Source organism: Varanus komodoensis, unplaced genomic scaffold (genome assembly GCF_004798865.1).
Source record: "Varanus komodoensis strain SLA01 unplaced genomic scaffold, ASM479886v1 scaffold15, whole genome shotgun sequence".
Taxonomy (NCBI): Eukaryota; Metazoa; Chordata; class Lepidosauria; order Squamata; family Varanidae; genus Varanus; species Varanus komodoensis.
In genome coordinates this window covers 16,445,816-16,469,001 of record NW_025335440.1, presented here as the reverse complement: position 1 = coordinate 16,469,001, position 23,186 = coordinate 16,445,816, and the positions used below count along the sequence as shown (strand labels likewise).

The following is a 23,186-nucleotide window of genomic DNA, read 5'->3' as shown; positions in this document are numbered from 1 at the left end:
CAACATAACCCCAGTCATCTGGTTCATAAGTGGCCAGTGTTTATGGCAAACAGGTACATTTTCCATGATCATGGTGCCCAACATATAGTTCAGCCAGCAACATCACTGAGGCCCTGATCCCCTTGATGGAACTTATCTTCAATTCTTGGAAGAAGCCAAGTTCACACCAGGGGCTAATGGGTGTGTAGCAGCAGCTCTCGGAGTCGCTTCTGCTCTCATGTCATACCTGTTTCATGCTCAAGAGAAAATACTGTCCCTCTAAGGGGTGAATGTCTGTGGTGGGTCAGTGGAAAGAATGCACAAAACGGTTCTCTATTCCAGTTTTGTTTTGACCTAGGCCTTGATTTCAGACTTCCATCTCTATGATTCAGTGTGCTTTTACGCACAAGGCATTCCTTATACCCTCGCAGTAGTTTCCTGATGTAATGCACAGCATTGTGGCATTTCTCCTGTGCTTTCCAAGCACTTCTCTGCTTCTTCAGAGAGAGGAAACTGAGCTGTTACCTTACTATTGCACTAAATCATTTTCAAACAACGGTTCCACGGTGATGCTATAACAGAGCACCACCTTGTGGTCAGGTAATGGAGCACTTCGGAAGGCTGAGAAAGAAAAACCATGGGAAGCAGCATACGGAAAGGAGCTAATCTGATTCCCACAGTGGAACCAGGAGCAGAAGGCCTGGGAAAGTGGTGGGTTAAAAGCTTCATGGACCAAGCCCAGTGACTGTCATTTTGGGGCAGAGCTTTAAAGCACCCCCGGGGAGAGTGTGGCCATATTTGCTCAGAGCAGTCGGGTGAGGAACAGGGGACTGAATTTTTCTCTCCCAAGCTGATGTCCGGACTGCAGAGGGGGAAATCCCTGAAGCATGTTTGTATTTCTTCCCAGCTTGAGCCAGTAGTAACTTCTTTGGGTGTCCAGAACAGGAAAGTGGTGGGTGGAGTCGAAGAGAGAGGGTCATCCTCCTCTCCCACGGCAGAACTTCTGACTTGGCCCCAGGAGAAGGAAGACCGGGGAAAGCACGTGTGACTTCAGTTTCAGCCGTTCCCCTTTCCTGCAAACGAGGGTGGGCAACTCGGAACCCTCCAGGTGCCACGGCCTACAAATCCCATTAGTCCTAACCAATATAGCCAGTGCCGAGTGATGAGGGTATTTGTAGGCCTAAACATCTGGAGGAGCAGAACATGCCCAACCCTGATCCTTGTTGGGATCGACAGCCCTGCGATATCCTTGGCAGTAATGCTGACTGCAGATCCCAGAACTTTTCTGGACCTGACCCCTGTCATAGGTGATAGCAGAGCATTGGGCCCTGGGAAGGTTCAGTGGCTGGATTGCTGGCAGTTCAACGAAGTCTTGCATTTCTAGAAGCCTTCAGATCCCAAACCTGGCAATGAGGCATTTTCTTCCTCCCTGATCAGAAGAAAGCTCATAACGGTGAGTCTGGATTATGTGGCTTGTGTAGCTTTTCTCCATTGCTCCAAAGCCCAGTGCCATGAACTGAGCCTTGTTGGTGTTGCTCATTTTAATAATTCCTGAGGAATATTGAGCCATGTCCCCATGATCCATGAAGCCCTACCTGCTTAGTGTCTCTGAGAGCCAATATTCCCATTTGTTTGGGTTGTGTTATATTGCATGCTGCATACATTTCCTCCAGAGAAACCTTTGAAGTGGTGTACAAGATTTTTAAAGGTCCAAGGAAATGTGCAAAATCTAACAGGCTTTGGGGTACATTTAGGAAGGAATGGACAGGAAAATAAGAACAGAGAAAGAAAGTTGATTGGGATAAACCAGTGGGGAACAGATGTGTCTCAGTGAAATGCTAGATGGTGAGGACAGATGTTGGATTCCAAAGCATCTGGAGGGGAAGGCTGTTTTAAGCTCTGAAAGTGCACACATGGGTGAGCGCACCTGATGCACAATGAGGACCAGTGTGGTGAAGCAGTTTGACACTTGCTTTGGATCTGGGAGAACGGGGTTCTAGTCCCCACTCATCCATGAAGCTCACTGGGTGACTTTGAGCCAGTCTCTCTCTCTCTCTGCCTAACCTCCCTCCCAGAGTTGTTTTGAGGATTAAAGGAAGAGGAGGCCAATCACATACGCTATCTAGGAAGAAAGGCAGAGTCTAGATGGAATGAATAAATATTAATAAACATAAGGTTAACAGCCTTCCTTTACTACCTCGTGGTCCATAAAAATGGCTAAAGCAGAATTGATTGCTAATTTGGACCGAAAGCGCTCCTTTGGGTGCTGCCACTGTTCTGATAAATCTGTGCCAGAAGGGATTTAATCTAAGATGTGGTGCCTTTCCCCCCATCCAGGATCCTGCATTCCAGCCTTGTCAGATGAAGACGCACTTTTTGCTTCCTTTCCCCGTCAATTACATTGGCGCGTGTGTCCGAACTGTTCCCTTCACTGCTCCAGAGCATGCAAGGTAGGACAGCAGAATCGATTTGCTGCTGTGGCGCTACTGAATCTGTTTGAAAATGCAGCACAAACAAAATCGGGCAGCCGGCAGGGAAAAATTCCTCGGTGCCAGTGGAAGCGCTGAGGATGGGATTCCGACGCGGTCCTGCTCTGTTCATGGCAGAGGGAGCCCTCTGGACCCTTGCATCTCACTCTGCTTTGTGGGAAGGACATTGACAAGTTAGGGTGCTTTCAGAGAAGAGCCACCAGGATGCTGAAGGGTCTGGGGACAAGTCTTAGGATGAGCAGTTAGCCAGGAGAAAAGATGATTAAGGAGTGAGGTGGTGGTTGCTTTCAAATACTGAAGAAGGAACATTGTTGTTTGCAATTATATCCCACCTTTTTTCTTCTTGGGAGAAATCCAAGGAAGCTTGCATGGCTCTATTTGATCCGTACAACAACCACCCTGTGAGGTAGGCTGGACTGAGACTCAGTGACCGGCCCGAAGTCACTTAGCCGCGTGGGGACTGAAACCCAGCGCTCCCAAACCCCACTATACTCTTGCCACTATACTGCAGCGGGTTCTTCTTGGCTAGAGCTATTTAAGCGTGAGCTGGACAATCTCTCAAGGATGCTGTGACTTTACCCTGCACTGCAGAGATTGGGTAGTTAAGGAGGTCGGAACAGCTAATCTTCAAGGCCCTTTCCAGCTGCTGGTTCTGTATAAATGATGTTGCCACCCTGAGAGCTTTGATTACAAGGCTACCAGGCTGGTTTTTTGCGGCGAAAGAGGGAGGGCGTGCAGGCCTGGACCCACAGACAGTGCGGCATACAGCCAGGAGTTCCCCTGCTGCCTGCCTCCATCTTGCTTTGCTGTGTGCACCACCTTGAGAGCATCTGGCAGGGCACGGGTGCTGCTGACCCAGAAGCGCCACACGAGGGAGCGATGCTTCCAAGCTGCCAGTGGCACCTAAGCCACCACTGAGCTCGACTGCTCCTCTGCCTGCCTTCGGGGGTGGAAGAGCGGCGCCACTTCTGACTGGGAAGGCAGTGGAAGGCCCGCTGGGATCCTCCCAGGGAGTGCAAGTTGGCATCTGTTTGAGGGACATCTAGAGACATAGAATGCTGACAGGTGGGAATTGTAATACGTTAAACTCCCAAGAGGAGTAAAATCTCCGCCTGCTTGTGTAAGAGACTCTTGTGCAATGGGAAAGACCAACTTGCACTGGAAGAGAACACTCAGAGAACCTGACTGCCCACATTTGCTGAAAATCAACCACAAGTCACAGATATTACCATTGTGAGCAGCTTTTCTGAAGCTGAAAATGTGTGGATTCATTGGATTTTCTACTGCAGGGCTAATGTTCCTTGTTGGGCATCAATCCCTCTTGTTTCAGCCTCCGCATTCTTGCCCGGTTAATGACAGCCAAATTCCTGCATACAGAAATCCGAGAGAAGGGAGGGGCGTATGGAGGAGGTGCTCAGCTTGCCCACAACGGCATATTCAGTTTCTACTCCTATAGGTAACTCTTGGGCTGACTGGGGTGGGACACAAGCTGTAACAGTTGTTCCAGCTGTGCTTGAAGAAGCTGGACCTTCTGCGTGCCAGCAGGTGCTCCACCATGGAGCCCCAGCTGCTTCCTACTATGGGATGTGCTGACTGAATGCATCTGTTCCCAAGGACAGTTGATGTCAAGGAATCCCTCCCAGGTTTCTGCTGAGGAGCCTCTGCAAGTTGCAGAGGGCTCTGGGGAATGGGTTTGTGTGCACCCTCGGCAGAACTGGAGATGTATCGGATCTTCTGGGCCCCTGCATGCCTGCTGCTGGACGCGTCTGGCGATCTTAGGCAAGCTGCCTGCATGACACAGGACCCAGGGCGTAGGTCATTCCCCAAGGCATCTGTTGCATAGATTCAGTGGATCTTCTCTGCTGCCAAGCACCGGCTCTACTTCAGCACCCATCTGCACTGTTGACATCACAGTAGGAGAGTAGCAGCCCTCTCATGTTAGAAACAAAGGCAGAGTCCCCTTGTTGTTGTTTGTCGCGAAGTCGCATCCGACCCATCGCGACCCCAAGGACAACATTCCTCCAGGCCTTCCTGTCCTCCACCATCCCCCGGAGTCCACTTAAGCTCACACCGACTGCTTCAGTGATTCCATCTAGCCACCTCATCCTCTGCCACCCCCTTCTCCTTTTGCCATCTATTGTTCCCAGCATTAGGGTTTTCTCCAGGGAGTCCTTCCTTCTCATTAAGTGGCCAAAATATTTGAGTTTCTTCTTCAGTATCTGGCCTTCTAAAGAGCAGTCAGGGTTGATCTCCTCTGGGACTGACCAGTTTGATCGCCTTGCAGTCCAAGGGACTCGCAGGAGTCTCCTGCAGCACCAGAATTCAAAGGCCTCAATCCTTTGGCACTCAGCCTTCCTTATGGTCCAGCTTTCACAGCCATACATTGCAACTGGGAAAACCATAGCCTTGACTACACACACTTTTGTTGGCAGGGTGATGTCTCTGCTTTTTAGTAGAGTCCCCTAATGCTATTTAAAAGATCCACCCATTTAATGGGAGAGGAGATTTTGTAGGCCAGAAGCTACTTGGTCAAATGTGTCATTGAGGCTGTTTTGCTTCAGCAATGGCCCCTGCTTTCTAGTGGTTGGGTTTCCTGAGATTTCCTTCTGTGCAGTGGGAGGAGCAGGCAAATTTATAAAGAGTATAACCCCCAAACACAGACAAATCCTTTTGTGGTGGCTTAACTCTGTAAAACTGGGCAGTATAAATGTGTCCTCTGCTTTGAATTTTAGGGATCCAAATTCGGTGAGTACTCTGGCTGCTTTTGAAAGAGCTGCCGAGTGGGCCAGGGCAGGCAAGTTCACTCAGCAAGACATTGACGAAGCCAAGCTGGCTGTGTTTTCCGCCGTGGATGCCCCCACTGCACCATCTGACAAAGGTATGTCCCCTTCACTGACGTGAGCACAGAACATGCTCCCAGGAAGGACCCAGATCACTTCCCACAATGCTGTGGTTTTATTTCTTGGTTTAAGCCATGCAGATCTTCAGGAGATGCAGCTCCTCCAGTATTTAGTTGTGTTTAAGGAAGCTAAAAGTGCGGTATGGAGAACAGCACTAGGTGAAAGTGCAGCATGTCCTTAAAATTCACAGTTATGTGTGGGGGAGACATGATCCTTGCACAAGTGGAGTGCTGAGAGAAATAAACTGAGTGACAAATAAGCCGGGAGCTTTCGGATTACACTTATTAAACCAGTGGAGGGCAACAAACAGACCCAAACTGCATCCTTCCACCCGTGGCCTTCCTTGCACTTCCCACTGCCAAACTGCTTGCAGTGGCAGTCCCTGCTCACGCTCCCTGCACCCGTTTCAGAAGGAAACAAGGTGCTTGGGGAACACACACGTTCTTCCCAGGTGCTTCCTGTGTGCCTTGTTTCCTTCCAGATGTTGTCTCCACTGTTTTGCTGAAGTCCCAGGTATGTTTCAGGAAAGGTAGGATGGCCCATCAGGTTGCTCACCCCTGCATTTATGCGTAGCACTGAAGCCGCAATGACTGAAAGCCATTCAGGAGTCAGCATAATCTGTGTATACAGTGGATCAGTTTAATTAGAAAGGGAAGAAGTGGGGCGGGGGGGCTTCTGCCGCTCTAGAGCTCACCTGGACTGATCACACCTTGCAGGGATGGGCAACTTTCTGTATGGAATCTCAGAAGAGATGAAACAGAGGCACCGGGAGCGTCTTTTTATGGTCTCCAAGGATAACCTGATGGATGCAGCGAACAAGTGAGTCTGTGGCTGGCTGAGAAATGCAGCAATGATTCCAGAAACCAGAGGTGGGGAAAGGGAGGAGGTTGCCATGTGGCCCATTGAAATTGGCCGTATCCGATTTTAGTTTGGCCCAGTGAATCCAGTGGCTTTGACATTGGATTGACAGCAGGTTTAGACTCTGAATTACATCAGACTTCAGTTTATTATGGCCAGCTAGCACTCCAGTTATTTCAGTGGGCCTTCTCTGAGGATAAGCAAGTCTGGATCCAACCCGTATTTCCCACTGGCTTGTTGAGAAGCCCTCCTGCATGTCCCCAGAAAGGGGCAGCCTGGATAAGGGACTGGCAACCTGCTTGCACAAAGAGATACTTTGTTTGGAACAGAGGTGGGGAACCTCAGCCTCAAAAATCTTCCCCAGTGAAGCTGCTTGCAGGCCGAACTGTTCTTTTCCCCACTCTCTGCCATGCGCTCCCTGGGACGGACCCCACACTCCGTCATTCCACGGGAGAACACGCCCGAGGCATCAGCAGTCCTGCGGGTCTGTTGGGTGTCTTGGCACAGCCATCGGTGGTGCGAGGGGTGCGGCGTCTGCCCAGCAGGAAGGGAGTCTGAAAGCATTGCTGCCTTTGTGAGTGGCGGATGCCTTCCAGTCTCCCCTTCTGTCCATTCTGCCTTTCCTCAGCTCTGTTCCTTCCTCTCTGGTGTCTACGGTAACATCACGTACCAGACAAGAGTCGTAGTAGCAATCCGTGCCATGCCAAGCGACCTGCAGGGGATGCATTTTGAACAATCCCGGCCAACCATTCTGCAGAATGTATGATAGCTGTGCAAGTGATGCTGGAAGTGAAAACAAAACGTCGGCTCCAGACTTGGTTCTGCCTAAAAATCAGCAGGACTGAAATTGCTAATGACTAAGAACTAACTGGAGTCCCATTGATTTCAGGGGCATTTGGCCAAGGGTGGTCCTAGCCCGCAGGTTCCCCCACCTACCCAGAAGGGATCGCTCGCTGTTGCTTTTCCACTGGGCACTCTTTTGTCCTTGAGTCTTTCCACGGTCCCTCACTAGGGGTGGGAGGAATGGAACTTTATCAGTGCATCTGCCCTAGACCTGACTGGAATCCCCAGTCATCTCCAGGGCTTGTATGCAGCAGAATGGGCTGCCCTGTAAGGCTGCTTTGAACGTGCCTCCTCCCAGTCCAGAGGCATTCTCCTTGCACAGCCTTTTCCTTCTGCAAAGGGGAAGGGAATTTTCCCGAGTGTGAATTGCTTTAAATTTACCATCCCCAAAATTGCAGTGTCTTGGAATAGGAGGAAGGCACCCTTCTCTCCGCTGGAGCGCAGGGGATGTTGTTCTGACCTTACTTTCGCCCTTTGGGTTTTGAGAATAGGAAAGTCTTGATGTTTCCCTAAGCTGGTGGCGGGGAGCCCCCAGTCTGCCAGCTCTCCTGCCAAGCCATGCTCTTTTTTGCCCCAGCACTTCTTTGCCACCTCTCACTTCCCCGATTCCCACCATTTTATGTGCTTGTCCACCTTCCTCAAGTGCTCAGAGCCCCTGCCTCGTATTCCCTGCTCGCCTTTCTGTACTCTGCTGTTTGGTACTAGCAATTTGTCATTTGTTGGCTGTGCTTGGCCCTTTTGGGAATGTGGAGCAGAAGTGCAGTCGGGGGCTTCAGATGGACCAAACTTGGCATTTGTCCATCAGCTGCATGCCCACATGTGTCAGTTAGGGATGGGCAGCGGACCCCATGAGTGGTGGCCGCAGGTCTCCAGCAGGGTCTGCCGCAGAGTCCTTGGCACATTTGCCATCAGCCTTTCCCTGTACAGGGGTAGAAGGGCACGTGACAGCCCTGTGCATTAAGATTCTTTTTTCCCTAGCTGGCAGAGTGCCCCCCACCCCAGAATCCCAAATGACGCACCAAGCAAGACGCTCCTCCTGATGAATGGACTTCACTAACAGCCGGTGGTTTCTGCCTTTCAGGTACCTCATTGCTGGGAAGAGCACGAGAGGACTGGCTATTCTTGGGCCGGATAACCCAGAAACTGCCAAGGACCCTTCATGGGTTATACGATAAGGCTTACACGAAATCAGACGCACCAGCTCATGTGACACATACCAAAATGACTTTGAAACCTCCACCTGTCTCTGAAAGTGCTAGTGGGACAAGAAGCCGTTTGCAGCGTGGAAGCTGTGGTAGTATTTTTATTGTAGAGAGACTTCACACTCTCTCTCTCTCATTAATGGAGCCCCGAGTCTGCCAGGCCACCCCCCCCCCACCACCACCACGCACCCACACACTAAAGCCCCAGATATTGGCCGATCCGTTGGGACTAGGTCCTACTGGAGCCGTAGTTTGGGCTGACTAATGGGCCACAATATTAGCCAGACTATGCATAAATACCCCAAGTATCCAAATAATATTTTGTAGGAGGGCAGATTTGAGCTTTCACGTGGTTTACTTTAAATCATGCCCACTGAATAAAAAACCCTATTTTTTAAGTAGCTGTGTGATTGACATCATGCTTTCTTTACTCAAATACTTTGTATTGCAACTTTGTGCCATTAAATGGTTCCAACTCTGATGAGCAGCTTGTCATCAGACTTCCGTTTTGCATAAGGTGATGCGCTAAAGGCACAAGGGAAGTGAAACATCGGTCTGCCTGTACCGTACATTTTGTTTGGGTGAGCGCACGTTCGATTGATGCAGCTGGGCATTAAATGCAAGCACGGCTGTGTGTGGCATTTGAACACCTGGTTGCTCTTACCATCTGATCGTACGTGCTGCTCCCGGAGGTACCTTCAAGCAAGATGCAGGGTGACCATTTTGAATAGTCTGTCTGCCTGTGGGCACCGCGTAGCGTCTCTAGTTATCCTTCCTTTGTAGGCATTCTACAGAAGGGGAGAGCGCGCCGTCTCCGGACACACGGCGTGGCCCTTCAGCTGCTTGGATTCCAGAGCATGGCTTGCTGCTCAGCAGCAGCTGAATGATGGGTGGGTGGGGATATTGCAGCGAATCATGGGAGCCCTGCACTGCTTTATCCCCTCTCCTTGGAAAGCTCCTTCAGCATTCAGGGGAAAGGTGGGGGCACTGGAGAAGTGCTGCTGCTGACAAGTTGCAGCACATACGGGGTCTCCCTGCCCTGTTGGGCTCCCAGGTTTATGCAAGCATCACCTGCACTGCCTTTCAGACAGGCGCTTTGCCATTCCGCGAGGGGGCGGTGGCGTGCCAAGACGTGCAAGCACAGGATTACGCAGAACGGAGGACTCCAGACCTTCCTTTCAATACAGCATTTTATTCCAGCTGGGGTCTATATGTTTCCTTTTAGCGTGACACAAAACTAAGCCTCTGAAATATGCTTTTGAGTGTAAACACTGTCTGGTAAAAAGTGCAAGAGATGAATAATGTCAGCAGAGTGCATAGAACCGGTTTCGGACAGGCTGTTGGTAAGGAACACGTTGGTAACGGGGCTTGCTTTGCCAAGGTAGGTGCTGGGGTGTTGAGTGGCACATTAAGAGCCCTACAACAATACGAGGCAGAGAACTTCTGTGATGGCTGTTGGGGGTTCTCCCCTCCCCCACATAAAGTGCTGGTACAATAACTTAGATTTTACAAAAGAAGCTGTAATAAGGATTCTAAAGCACTGTTGACAGAGAACGGGCAGCTATCACAAACTTGAATGGTGTGACGTCTTGGGATCGCCAGCTCAGGATTCTTCTGGATTTGGTCTATGCACGTGCTCCAGCTGGCCTGAATCCGAGACATCGTAGCTGGTCTTGTATTTGGCCAGAATTTTCATCAGGGGGCGCAGCTTCAGCCACCACTGTTCCTTGGGAATTCGGTGCCTGTTGGTCAAGAAAAAAGGAGGCGTCACAATTGGTATGTCGGCTTGATCCGCAGCATGGAAGCGGTGGAGGCTGGTCCTCGAAAGAAGCAGTAAGTCCATTTGCACTGTCCAGCTGGGCTAGAGCACCCAGGCAGGTGCTGCTCCTACAAGTTGCCCACGTAAATGGGCGATTCTAACAATGTATTATCAATTGACTTGCATTTAGCATGCAGCCTGCCTACTTCCGTACGCAGTACAATGACGGCGCTCACAGCCCCTTTCTGCGTAAACAAAAAGAGCAAATTACCTGCAGCTCAGGTAAGTCACTGGATCCAGTCAGACCAGTGGCTGAAGCTCTGGGAAAGTGCCCTCCCAGGCCCTGCTGCACAAAAGCAAGCCAGGTAAGATAAACTCGCAAAGCAGATGCTTTTCTACTCGGATATATCAGCGAATTACAGGCTCCGCACCCCGTCTGCTCTGGGCTTAGAATTCAGCAGCCATTTCTGCTGAAAACTTTGGACCCAAGAATGTCCGCTAGATACACATGGACTCCTAGTAGGCCCTTAATTTTAATTTTACTTTTGGATCCTGCAGGCAGGATAATCATTTGTGAAAACTTCCTCTGCACAGGACAGATCACATACGCCTCCAAACACCTTCACGGGAATTGCATCTGAAGCCAAATGGCTGCAGGGCAAAGAGTATATTGTGATGCTACCTCATCAGCGTGCAATTCTGAATTTTGCTTTCCTATCCCAATGATACTCTGGTGACCTCACAATTCCTTTTAACACCTGTGTACGTACTCAAAGTCCGTATCGTCCTTCAGCTTGGCCACAGGCTGGAACAGGAGGTTCCTCCGGCGCATTCCCAGGAGACAGACAGAATCCTCAGTGTTGGCAAATACCCGTCCTTTCAAAAGAAAACACATTTCCTGGTTTTGCTATACAAAAAGCCGTCTAACTTAGCTATATGCATCAACGGGAATACCAAAGGGAAAAAGAAAATGAAACGTTAAAGCATTCCCTGTGGGAATTAATGGGGTTTGGTTACTGAAATGATGTTGTTATCATGTGCATGAGTGATGAACTCTTCTCTAAAAAGTGAGAACCAGCGGTGGTGATAGCTCCTCTAGGTGGTCACCCTGGACCCTACACTGCCCCCAGTCAAAACTACCCCCTTCATGGGGAAGGTTCCCCAAAGCGTCATGGCAAGATGCTTAGAGGACGCTGTCTATCTGGACTTGTTGCAGCCTGGCTTCAGGCCTGCCTTGGGGACAGAAATGGTCCCGATTGCCCTGAAGGGTGCTACTTGCTGGGAGGACGGGGAGCACTGCTCATTGCTGTTCCTGTCTCAGTGACTTTGCATGCCTTTGACCCTCGGGCAGCCTTCATGATAGTGCTATTGGAGGCACGTAGCGCTGGGGAAGTGCGACAGCCCCCCAGCATTTTCGCCATGCCTGCTGCAGGGTCCTGCTTGATCCCTGATCGTAATTAACACCTGCATGGAACCACTGGGAGTGGTCCTTTGGGGATGTCCAGGAAGGTGCTTTGAGGATGCTGGTGACACCAAGCTCCATTTCTCTGTAATGTCTGAAGCTCGGCAGACCTTGGACCAGTATCTGTACACTGTGGTGGGCTGAATGAAGGGGAATAAGTGGAGAAGAAGGTGCCTCTGTGCAGGAGCAGCTCCCATGTGGGTGGGCCAGTTGCCAGATCTGGATGGGCTCCATCCCATCCCCTCCAGTCCAAGGGAGTAGACATGGAGTGGCTCGTGGGTTCAGTGCTATCACGGCATCCCAGGTGTGCCTTTTAGCAGCTCTGTTGGTTAAAAGAGCTGGACAGCAGTAGCTTGACCACTGTGGCCCAGGCACTGCTGGCCTCAGAACTGGGCTGCTGCAAGGTGCCTCCTGTGGAGCTGCCCTTGATGTTGGTGCAGAAGCTGCAGCTGGTGCAGAAAATCACAGCCGGGTTGGAAAGGGGAGCAAGGTGTTGCCAGCACGCCTCACCTGCCCCAACCAAAGCGCCCTTACACTGCAAGATCCAAGCTCTGGGCCAGAACATGGAGGGGGTCGCCTGATCCCCAGCTGACCTGCTTGGGTGCTACACTCATCAGGAGGCAGTGCCTCATGGTGCCCAGGTTTTGGGGAGGGAAGTGGTCCATGACAGCTCGGAATGAGGCCTTTATTATCTCAATTCCCACTCTCTGGAGCTCCCTCCCACTACCGATTGGACAGGTGCCAGGAACGTCTTGCTCTAACAGTACAAAGGCTGCTTTTTGCACATTACTTAGACATGTCTTTAATGTAATTCATAAATATGATTAAACAAACAGATGCGTGATCTATTTGGGTCAGTATGAACTGTGTATCAAAGCCAATAAAATTCCAAAAGAATAAAGCACATTACCTTCATCTGTGATCCATGCAGCCACCAAGGAAAAAAATGAGAAAGGAAGAATACTTGTAACTACAACACTGTGTATTCCTATAGCTTATAAATTACAGTCAGGAACTTACAGGTGTAGGGAGAAGGGGCAGAGGGAAGCCTGGAGGAGGTGGAATTCTAATATATATTTAAGCACCACCAAAGCAGTTATTCTGCAAATGCAAGAGGCAGAATGTTTGGACTAGCAGGTCCAAATCATTGCAAGCTTGCAGCTTAATTCTGTGCATGTTTCCCAGCAATAAACCCCGCAAGAAAACCTTAGGCCTGCTTCCCAAGTCTGCTTACGATGGGAGACTGTTGCTTTGAGACAGTCAGAGATCAGCAAGCTGAAAGTCTCCTGGGTAAGCAAGGACACAGTCCAGTGCATGGGAAGGGGGGAAAAGCCCTACACACCCCATAACACATAGGATTGTGTCTTAATGAGTTTTGACTGAGCTGTGTTGGAACCACTTCAGTGTTTTTGATCTGCAGTTCAGATCAACAGCAAGGAAACGGACAAATGCTTTAAACTTTGCATATGTAAATATGGAACTGCGGAAGAAACATTTTGCAGTCATCTGCCTCAAATTCTTGACAGTATAAATTTGTATACTGTGCTGGTCCTAAGCATATACATTTGGAAGTCCCACTGACTGCAGGATCTGCGCTAAGCAAGGTCACCAGCAGAAGGCATAAATGGCGAAGAAATATTACAAGAACTAACAGCAGCTACTAAATAATGCAAAGACATTTTAATTTTAGGAAATGTCCATCCCTGTCTTTCTGTTCCTGAAATAAGCATGCGGAGCCGCTTGCAAAGAACACTGGCATCTGAGAACAGCCTTCAAACTATTCAGAACTATTCATACCTTCCCAAAGTATGGAAAGCAGCAAGCACAATTAGTTATCTGCCTTCTCCCATCACAGTCCCGAAGGCACTTCAGAAGGAAGCCTGCTTTCCGACCCACAGCGAGGCAACACCGCACCCTTCGAATGGAAGGCCCTGCTCAAATGAGGTGCCGTTCTTGCATCAAGTGCAGCCAACCTGATTTCTAGCCAGAAAGCATCTGGCACAGGGCCCTCTCCTGACCTCTCAAAATTTCAGGCAGGCAGTAAAGGCGCTTTCTCAAATACCCTGGACCCGGATCACCACCTTGATTATAGCCCGCAAATGAATGGACAACCTGTGCAGCGCTTCTCACATTAATGTAATACAGTCCCAGTGTCAAGCACCATGCAGCAAATTGCAGGGTCCCAAGATCTTGCTTCAGTTTCCAAAATGAAATCTAATGGCTCCCTAACCCCACGGATAAAAGTGCTCTGAAGCCGTAATTCTGCGGCAGCTGGGACTTTGAAGTTAGAAGCACCTGGAAGGTGACAAGCTTGGGAGAGACCTGGCTTAGACCAAGCTTTCTTTCATAGATGCGATGACTGATGAGACACGTACATTTGGCTTGACCCAGGTGAGCTACCAATTCAGTTTGCTCTATTTACCCATCTTCACAAACATGCCAATATTCTGTAGACTGATGCACTATGCTAGTTAATGCTGTGAGAAATGCAGTTAATGTTTCCTCACCTCTTCGATAGCATTCTTTCAGTTTCTTGGAGAGCCATAGAACAGCCTTTGCTGAAATTTTTGTCCCAAAGTTTCTATCAAATGGAGAAGGAGCACCACCCTGTGAAATTCAAGTGGAAGTTTCAGATTTTTTGGGGAGGGGGGAAATGAATCTGTTGTTGTAAATTGCAGAATGTGCACAGGATTTGGATTTTCTGCTTTACATTTAGGCACAAGTGACACCACAGTCATGTGCAAACAGTGATGTGCAGCTGGTGATCCAGGAAGTGAAGATGCATCACTTCCTAAATGAACATCACAACAAACAAATGGCTCTTCTCCACAGGTCTTGCACCCTAAACAGACCATCTGCATTCATCTGAACATATTCATAACTCGACTCACGAATGCTTTGGTTCACGGCCAAATCAGGTCGCGAACAAAAATTTCATAAAAATTTTAACTCAGGTCGCGAACTCCGCATTGGGTGGCGACCATGACCGCAGCCGTCTCCCCCCCCCCCCCCCGAGTGTCTTTCCTGCCTGTCTTTCCTGCAGGAGCGCAACCACGATCTCGGCCATCTCCCCGCACCCCAGCACAATCGCACCCGTCTCCCCACCCAGTGCGCCCGTGTTCGCGCCCATCTCTTCCCCCCCAGCACACCCACAATCACGCCCCCCCAGCGATCCGGGATGACGGGCACGTGCAGGGATGACAGGCTCAATCGCAGTCGTGCTGGGGGCAGGGAGATGGCCGTGCTCGTGCTAGAAGTTGGCAGAGGGGGAGATGGCCGCGAACTTGGTTGTTCTTCGTCACTTTGCTTCAAATTTTTCTGATTAAAAAAATTGCTACAGAACGGATTAACCTTGTTTACATTGAACCTTATGGGGAAATTTAACTTGGCTCACGACCATTTTGGGTCACAACCAGAGTCCTGGAACAGATTAAGTTTGTGAGCCAAGGTACCACTGTATTCCCAATGGGGAATTATTAGTCTCTTTTCCAGAAATCTCAGGTCAAGGATATAGGTAACCCTAGATCATGTATTGCCAGTTCTGCGCAATCTCCACTGGTTACCAGTTGCAGTCCAGGTCTGCTTCAAGGTGCTTGAATTATCATGTAAGGACCTCAACAGTTTAGAACCTGATTATCTGAAGGAACATCTCCGCCCATAGGTACCTACCTGTGCCTTAAGGTCATCTTCAGAGGTCCTTCTCCAGGAAACACCTGGCTACTCAGAGGAGGGTCTTTTTGGCAGTGGCACCTCATTCACGGAATTTGCTGGGGCAGTCAATGTATATGTTCCAATGCCAGGCAAAAACTTTTCTATTCACTCAACATTGTAATGTTTAAGCCATATGTTATTAATAACTACAGTCAAGTCTTTGGTTTACTTTTCTGCTCTGGTTCTTTTTATTTGTTTGTATTTAATGAATACAGGATCCCATTTATTAATGTTTAGCTTTACTTATTGTTTAATTGAAATGTTTTATTGATTGCCACTTTGTTTTAATATATTGTACTACGTTTGGGAATTTATTGCATGCAATCATTCAGACAGCCAACATGGCTGAGTGAACAGTATACAATTTAATAAATAAACAAACAAACAAGCCCCAGCATTTGAATGGAAATTTAAATCAGAGGTACTGACAGACAGAACAAAACTTTATCTTGATGGCATTTGACTGTTAATGCTAACACCTGCATGTCTAATTAATAGCTGCCCCTGAATTAGCATCGTTGCTTGTTATGTGCCATCAAGCTGCCTCTGCCTTATGGTGATCCTATGGAGAAATGCCCTTCGAAACATTCTGTCTTTAGTAGCCCCGCTTTGCTCAGCTCTTGCTAACTCAGGGGTCTGGCTTTCCTTATGGAATATGTCCTCTCATATTTGCTCATCTTCTGCCTACAACCTTCCCTAGAATGACCGTCGTCTTCAGTCCTGGAGTTCTGCCTTCTTAGCAAGGTAAGAAGGCATCATGCTTCCAACACATCTATTTTCCTGCCAGCTTTCTAGTCCAGCTATCACACCCATACACAGTGACTGAGAATACAATAGTGTGGACTCTCTTGGCCTTGTCACTCTCCAAGCTCCTCTTCATGTTACGGGATGCTCCCAAGAGGAGGAAATTCGTATTAGGGCTCTTTGAAACTGTATCTAAGGCTCACTTGGGGGCAGCAGGCAGGTAGCAGCTCCCTGGCCCCAGGGAGCAGATGTAGCAACTGAGCTTCTGCACTCAACAACCCTCACTGCATTACAAGAACTGCTTGGAGCCTCTTGCTTCAACCTGAGCACCTTCCCGGCCCTTTTTACCTGTTGCATGTGACCCAGCACATTCTTTCTGCAGTCGAAGACCCCTCTCCCTTCTTCAGAATACAGCTGGTAAATGAAGTCGGTTGTGTAATTCTCATTACTGTTTTCATTCCTGCACGGCACGAAAACAAACAGGCTTTATGGGTTCACTCATCTGGCAGCCCGACACCACGCTGCTCGTCCATCATGGAGGTCAGGCAGCACACAGAGGGGAGCCCTGGCGCATCGCTAGCCAGGCACTGACCGAATCTAGCCATTAACTCAGCTCGGGCTTGGCAGCAACGGCCAAATGCCCACAGATGCCAGTGCCTGTGCTGGATCGGGCCCATCGAGCTACCCATTCACCCCCGCTCAGTTTTCACCCACCATTTTAATATTTCCAGAAACATGCATAACCCTGAAAGTTGCAAAATTATGCATGGCAGGCTCTTCCGCTCTGCCCGTCCCCGGGAACAAGCCCAGCTGCAGTGGGGTGGGGACCCACTGGCAGCAGTGTCCCAGGGCAGCCTTGGATCCAGTCCAAGATTGTTCTGCTTTTACAGTCTTTTTGGCTGTGGGCCCATTGGCAATGTGGGAGCCAGAACCCCAAGATGACTGGCTTGGGAAGGCCAAGCGGTTTGTCCCTAAGACTGGACTGCCGGGCCGAGGCGAGGTCTGAGCCATGATGCACTAAGAAATTCTTCCGAATCCACCACACCAGCATCAACTTATTTCACAGCTGTCTCAGCTGGTGGCAAAAAAAGTTACATATACCGGTGTAGAAGGTGACTCCCATATAAGATGAGGTCAATCTTTTGGGCTGTTTTTCTGGTGTTTGTTGTATGTCAGGCCTACAAGACAACCCCCAATTTTTGCCCTACTACTTTTGGTTTCAAGGGTCCTCTTATATACCAATATATATGGCAACAACATGTGGAATAAGCACCCAGAAAGTACATGTCAGAAAAATACCATATGTATCTATGCATAAGGTGACTCATACCTAAAGTGAGGCCAAGATTTTGGGCTGTGTAGAACATGACCCCCAGTTTTTTGGTTTCAAGAGTTGTCTTAAAGGCTGGCCCTAATCTTCCTCCCCAAAAAGCTACTGGCCATTCCTCCCACTGCCCCAGGAGGCACAGCTTCTCCTGCACGGCCACCTGGACTGAGGACCTACCTCAGCACCAACCCCCGCTGAATGCTCGTTTTCATCTTTTCTGTCAGATGCTCCACGTTGGCCTAGGGGAAAAACAGCACGGTTCAAAATGGATCTAACCGTGTAAAAGTTGCCAACATCCCAAGCTTGTCTTTGAGTATGTCGTGGACGACCTTGGAAGGGGCAACCTTGAAAGGTGTCCTGTAAAGAAAGAAGAGCTCTGAACACCTGATCAGTGCTGTAAGAGAGCTACTGGGAATATTGTTTGGGAAGACTAAAGATTGGGAAGGTCACCTTAGGCTCCACGAGCTTGTCCCAGGTTTTCTGAGTATTTGGGGAGGAGCCTAACGAATGAGCCCACCTGCTCCCATTTGCTGCTCGACCCATGGGGGAAAAGACAAAAATGCCCCTGAAAATGACCAAAGTATGCAAGTGCGAGGAAGAAAGGGCAGGAGGAGAAGAGAGAAGGAGGGTTGGGTGAAGCCTTTATCTACCGATTACGCCAAGGATTCCCGTGATCAGTAGCAAAGCTTGCAGCAAAGAGCATTCGAGGGCCTTCATCTATCCGGTCTCCAGCAAATGTTTGCCATGGCCAGATCTAAGGCCCTTCAAGGGTTTGGAGAGCAGGAAATACTACAAAAACCCTTTGCTTTTAAACCTGAAGCTTTCTTGTTAGGCATCATACCGGAAGACATTAACAGACAGGAAATGTATTTGATGCTACACCTAATCACCGCGGTGAGGATCGCATTTGCTCAATATTGGAAAAGTGAGGAGCTACCCACCAATGAATTGATTTTAAGAAAGATTTTGGACTGTGCAGAAATGGATAGACTGACTTTATCATTGAAGGAGAAAGAGGATACTGACTTCTATCAAACTTGGAACTTTTTCTATAATTGGCTGGAGAAATGGGACTTGGAGTAAATTTAGAGATGTTTTCAAGTTATTATAAACTGATGTGAATTTGACTATAGAATGGTAAAAAATATGTAGTAGGGTGTTGACCCAGTAAATCCGATGTATGTGATGTCTGATGTTTTTAGTATTAGCTTAAACTTTAATAAAACTTAAAAAAAAACGGGTTTGGAGAGCCAACTACAGACTCAACACACGTCATACAAGAGCAGTTTCTTTAACTTCTGTACACTTGTCACAAAAGAGGAAGAGGAAGGTGGGTGGCAGCTGTGAGACGCTCCATAGGTCGTATTATCCAGCCCAGGTACAGGACAGTTTAAAGGCATTCAGCTGAATGAAAGCCATTTATTGATATGGTTCACACCTGGAGGCTGAATTTGATTGTGGATTATTTAGTCCACAAGTAGCTGTGTGTGTGCTGGGAGCAGGCAGCCAGCATTTGGCCATTTGGGGGTTCTGCTGTCTCATCCAAACCTGGTCATTGTGAAGTATCTGAAGACTGAACAACCATCGCTTGATTCTCATTGCAAATCATGGTTCAAGCAAGGGTCGTTTAACCTTTAAACAACCAAGATAAGTGGGTTCAGAGGACAAGGCACAAAACCTGATTGACCTGTGCAACCTAGATATTGGCCACCACACCCTGTGGCTCAACCCATGATAAGTCAGCCACATCACACAAATCAGGCCACCCATTCATTCTTTAGAGTGTCACCTGATGATTTGCACATGTGAATCAAACAAAGAGGATCAAACAAAACACACAGAACTTTCCTGCTGTCTCACGGCACCTCAAGACAATGGAGAGAATTCAAACATTTAGACATAAGTCATCAAGCAATGACAAATCAGTTGATGTGCATATGGAAATGAATCAGCTCCAGGCACTGCATGCACACCACAGTAATTAAGATATAGATTATAGATATATAGATATGCCTACCTGGAGCTCCCGTATATCGAACTTCTCCTCAAAGATGTATGCTGCATCAGCCCCCGCAGCGAGGGCCCCCATATTTGCCAGGTAGCCACAGTAGCCACCCATGGTCTCGATAATGAACACCCGGCGCTTTGTCCCGCTTGCAGACAGCTTGATTCGGTCGCAAGTCTAGAAAAGGATGGTCTGTTAGCACCTTGTTTGAAAGGTATCACCTGGGTTACAGCTTCTCTGTTGCTCACACTGACAACTACCATAAAACAGGAAAACTAAAAGGCTTTTTAAAAATAATCTTCTCTTGGCCTTCCTGGTATAATGTTTCACACCACAGGCATAATATGAGCTGTATAACCCTTGGCATTGACGTAAGTATGAAAAAAGATTGTAAGTCTGGCGTTTTGCTTCAACAGAAATCCAAAGCTGCTCCTGATTCCTGGTTTAGCCAACCGCACAATATGAAGTAACACCAACCCAAGCTCCAAAATAATATAAATACCAAGTAATTTGATGACTGTTCAATTCAAGCTTCTGGAAGCCAACTCAAACAAGAACCTCTTGGCTTCTGGACAGTGTTCAGGGACAAACCTAACACTTTAAGAGAATTTAACTTTATGGCAGCACTGAATCTTGCTGTGTCATGGAGACTTCTAAAAACCCTTAAGGTTGCTAATTGATCATGATCACACTTTAGGGCTGAGATCTGAAGAAGGGACATTGACCGAAGGTCTGTTCATCTGGAGCAGCTCTCCAGCAGCTGTACAGCCCCAGTGACTTGTGGTGGGGTGGGGAATGTGCCCCAGGAGGGGCACACTTTTTCCTCATGTAATGAAAACGGAAGACACCTCACTAAAGGAGCAGGTTATACCTCTCAGGTAGAGAAGCTCTTAAACAGCTGAGTTTAACAGGACACCTTAGTTACGAGTAACCAAAGTCCCGCTGATTATAACAGGCATGCTCTAAGGCCCTGGTGATGGGAGCAATTGAAGGCAAAAGGAGAAGGGGATGGCAGAGGTTGAGGCGGCTGGATGTCACTGGGGAGGTGGGTGTGGGGTTGGGTGGGCTCTGGGAGATGACGGAGGACAGGAGAGCCTGGAGGAATGTTGTCCACGGGCTCACAAAGGGCTAGGTGCGACTTTGCAACTAAACAAGAAAACATGACCAAAACTGGATCAGTTCCTCTGCAACCAGTGCAATCATCTGTCAAGAGGAATCTGCTGTGGGCAACTCTGGGTCATTTTCGGATTGTTTCAGCAAAGTGATCCTTCCTGAGGGTTGACGACGAAAATTGTGATTCAGTCTCAGGATCCAAAATCAGTGGCAGGAAGCAAACGGCTTCCGAGAACGTGCACGGCCTCCGAACCAGACGTGCGCTCGCTCGCTCGCTCGCTCAAGGGCTTGCTATCTTACCTCTACAATGGCATTCAGGGAAGTGTCAGCACCAATACTGAAGTCGGTGCCCGGCACATTGTTGCTAATGGTAGCAGGCACAATGCAGATAGGGATGCAAAATTCCTCGAAGCGGTCCCGTGCTTCAGCTAACTGCAAGCAGCTCTCAAACCCCTGAGCGGTGGGACAAGCAACGGTAAGCAACAGACCCTCACGCCCTCTGCAAGGCATTCTGCCGGTGGCTCCTTGTGTGTGGCGACGGACGTTTGGCATCCCCGGGGGTGCAAATGGCCCAAAGTGGGTGATGAGCTTTCTCACGTAAATCCAGAATGGCTCACTGGATTTGCATTGGTGCAGAGGAAAATCGACAGGAGTTAGCAGAAAGGTGGAACAAGCAGAACGTGCAGACGGCAAAGGAGCCTGAGTGTTTAGAGGGAAATAAAGGCCAACAACTCCCAGTGGCCTTGGCAGGGCATGCTGGGAGCTGTAGGCCTTTTTCTGCCTAGACTTGCATAGGATCACACCCTTAAGTAGTTAGTAGAGGAGATGAGAGACTGAATTAAGAGTTATCCTACATTCAGAAGGATTGAAGAGGATACACTCATTTATACCCCACTTTTTGTTTTCTTAAGTGGATTAGGAATCTGTCCATAAGTGGAAGAACATGCTATTAGCACAGCACCATCTGCGGTCATCCATGAAGCCCAGCCCTTCCCACAGTCCAAAGCAGCAGGCAAGAAGGTGGGTCTGCCAGAACACAGTAGGCCTTGGAGCAGCCTGAGCTAAGCGTGCCAAAGCCAAGCATGCCGTGAGAGGGCTCTTCTCCTGCCTCCTGTGGTTGGAGAAGGAAATGCGGCCAAAGCACAGGCCCCTTGCGAGCAGGTCTGCAGCGACCAGTCAACAGGGATGCTATGCAAGGTGCATTTCACACCACTCTTAGGAAGAGCACCTTCAAGGTTACCTACAATATACCTGCAGTACGCGCTGCGATTGCTAACAGGGCTTGCAACACGTTTGGATTTGGCCACCAACTCGTAAGAGAAAAACTGAACTCTGTGCTTAGGCAGCAGGGTTTTATCATGGGTTCCTTAAGAGTCCGTGAGTGCCATTTTCTTTCCTTCAGCCTACTTGAAATTATTGTTCTCGACTATAGTAACACAGTCACTTTTACTGTCCACCCTCGTGTGCTTCAGAGGGTGTCTCCCCGCTTCACACTGGATGGACTGAGCTGTTTTGGAGTAGGCCGGCTGCACCAGGGCGACTAGTCCTGGCTGTGTAGTGCTGCATCACACTGGGAAGTGTCACGACTGGTACACAGCACCAGGTTGGCCGCATCAGTTTGCCAAGGATCAAGAAAAAAATGGCCCGGTGGCCCGAATCCTTAAAAAATAAAGCTATGCAGAACGGGGCTGCAGCATCCCAGACTGGACCATCATGGAAGGCATAGATAGGTTCTTAGGTGTTAAAATACCTGCTTGCCTTAAAAGAAAACCCTCTGCTCCCATGAAAAGAGAGCGACATGTAAAATAAACAAACAGAAATAGTGAAAGACAAAGGGTGCGCTTAGCCATCCCCACTTCTTTCCAGATTAAAGGATAGGGCATGCCTGTACTCGCCATCCCAAACAGAGTCCAGCATTTATACTTGACTCTTCATAAGGATGCACTCCTTAACAAGGACAAACACTGACAAATCAACAACCCGGTGATCCGTTTTTGGAGAGGAAGCTGATGTTAGTCATTTAAATTTCAAAATGTAACAATCCTTTCTGTTGCTGCCCTACAAGGATAATGGGTGTAAGACACAGAGGTGTAAGTTGACAGGGTGAAAACAGCCCTAACATAACCCATAGCTTGTTGTTGGGTTGTCTGAGGGTTGCTTCTGGCATCTGGGCAAGTAAAGGGCAGCCAGCATGCCATGTGACTTAAGCCACCGTGGTCTGGCTTAAGTCACCGTTACTTTATGAACCAGGTCACTGGGAGACTGGCCTAAGGTAGGACTGGGATAAAACCCTGCTGAGTCCAGCCCTCTAACATGCATGGATGCCCTCTCATGCTTGGCCTCTTCTTAGAAACTGAGCCAAGCCAGTCCACGAATGCTTGCAGATGGAAGGCTGAGCAACTGGCAAGCTTCTTCCATGGCATGTGAAGCAGCACAAGCCAAGGCTGCAGCAGGTTTGCACGGCTTTTTCATGGGACTCCATTCCTGGGGAGTGCTGTGTGAGCAACTTTCTCCTGCGTCACGTGCATCAGCCTTTGCTTGTGCTGCTGTGTGTGAGGCACAAGAAGAGAGACACTGCTTGTGCACTGCATGGGGTGCGATTCCTGGGGAGCATCCCATAACATTGGCTGTCCTCTCCAGAATTTGGACTCTCAGCCATGTCAAGGTGGAGCAGATTGTGGGAAGCTGAGTCCAGGGAATTCGATGGATTTCCCCTCTCAATACAGATTCTGAACAGATTCCTATCCCAAGGCCTGACAATCAGCTTCATGAGAATTTATAGCTTTGCTAACTA

The 23,186-nt window shown here is 48.8% G+C and overlaps 2 protein-coding genes across 10 annotated transcripts in view; one reads left to right on the top strand and one right to left on the bottom strand.

The window, feature by feature from the left end:
- The window catches only part of PITRM1 (pitrilysin metallopeptidase 1), a 39,883-nt gene extending 31,214 nt beyond the window's left edge, over nucleotides 1-8,669 (top strand). The window contains exons 22-28 of one of the 5 annotated variants that reach the window (XR_006414215.1): nucleotides 1,364-1,432; nucleotides 2,317-2,429; nucleotides 3,799-3,924; nucleotides 5,201-5,346; nucleotides 5,850-5,881; nucleotides 6,085-6,187; nucleotides 8,151-8,669. Coding sequence is in view for 4 of the 5 variants with exons in the window: in XM_044425161.1 (XP_044281096.1) it covers nucleotides 1,364-1,432; nucleotides 2,317-2,429; nucleotides 3,799-3,924; nucleotides 5,201-5,346; nucleotides 6,085-6,187; nucleotides 8,151-8,244 (651 nt within the window). In the remaining variant the exon portion in view is untranslated. Of the gene's footprint in view, nucleotides 1-1,286; nucleotides 1,433-2,316; nucleotides 2,430-3,798; nucleotides 3,925-5,200; nucleotides 5,347-5,849; nucleotides 6,188-6,854; nucleotides 6,987-8,150 lie in introns of those variants that run through there. The other 4 variants (XM_044425161.1, XM_044425162.1, XM_044425164.1 and 1 more) reach the window with 4 other exon arrangements.
- A 774-nt stretch (nucleotides 8,670-9,443) lies between these two features.
- LOC123020912 (phosphofructokinase, platelet) overlaps nucleotides 9,444-23,186 on the bottom strand; it is a 60,229-nt gene continuing 46,486 nt past the window's right edge. For 2 of the 5 annotated variants that reach the window (XM_044425170.1, XM_044425171.1), the window contains 7 exons: nucleotides 20,693-20,845; nucleotides 19,292-19,456; nucleotides 17,452-17,513; nucleotides 16,296-16,407; nucleotides 14,000-14,099; nucleotides 10,801-10,906; nucleotides 9,444-10,013 (listed from right to left, as the gene is read on the bottom strand). In XM_044425170.1, the coding sequence (XP_044281105.1) occupies nucleotides 9,875-10,013; nucleotides 10,801-10,906; nucleotides 14,000-14,099; nucleotides 16,296-16,407; nucleotides 17,452-17,513; nucleotides 19,292-19,456; nucleotides 20,693-20,845 (837 nt within the window). In that variant the 3' untranslated portion in view covers nucleotides 9,444-9,874. Of the gene's footprint in view, nucleotides 10,014-10,800; nucleotides 10,907-12,402; nucleotides 12,409-13,999; nucleotides 14,100-16,295; nucleotides 16,408-17,451; nucleotides 17,514-19,291; nucleotides 19,457-20,692; nucleotides 20,846-23,186 lie in introns of all 5 variants that reach the window. The other 3 variants (XM_044425166.1, XM_044425167.1, XM_044425169.1) reach the window with 3 other exon arrangements.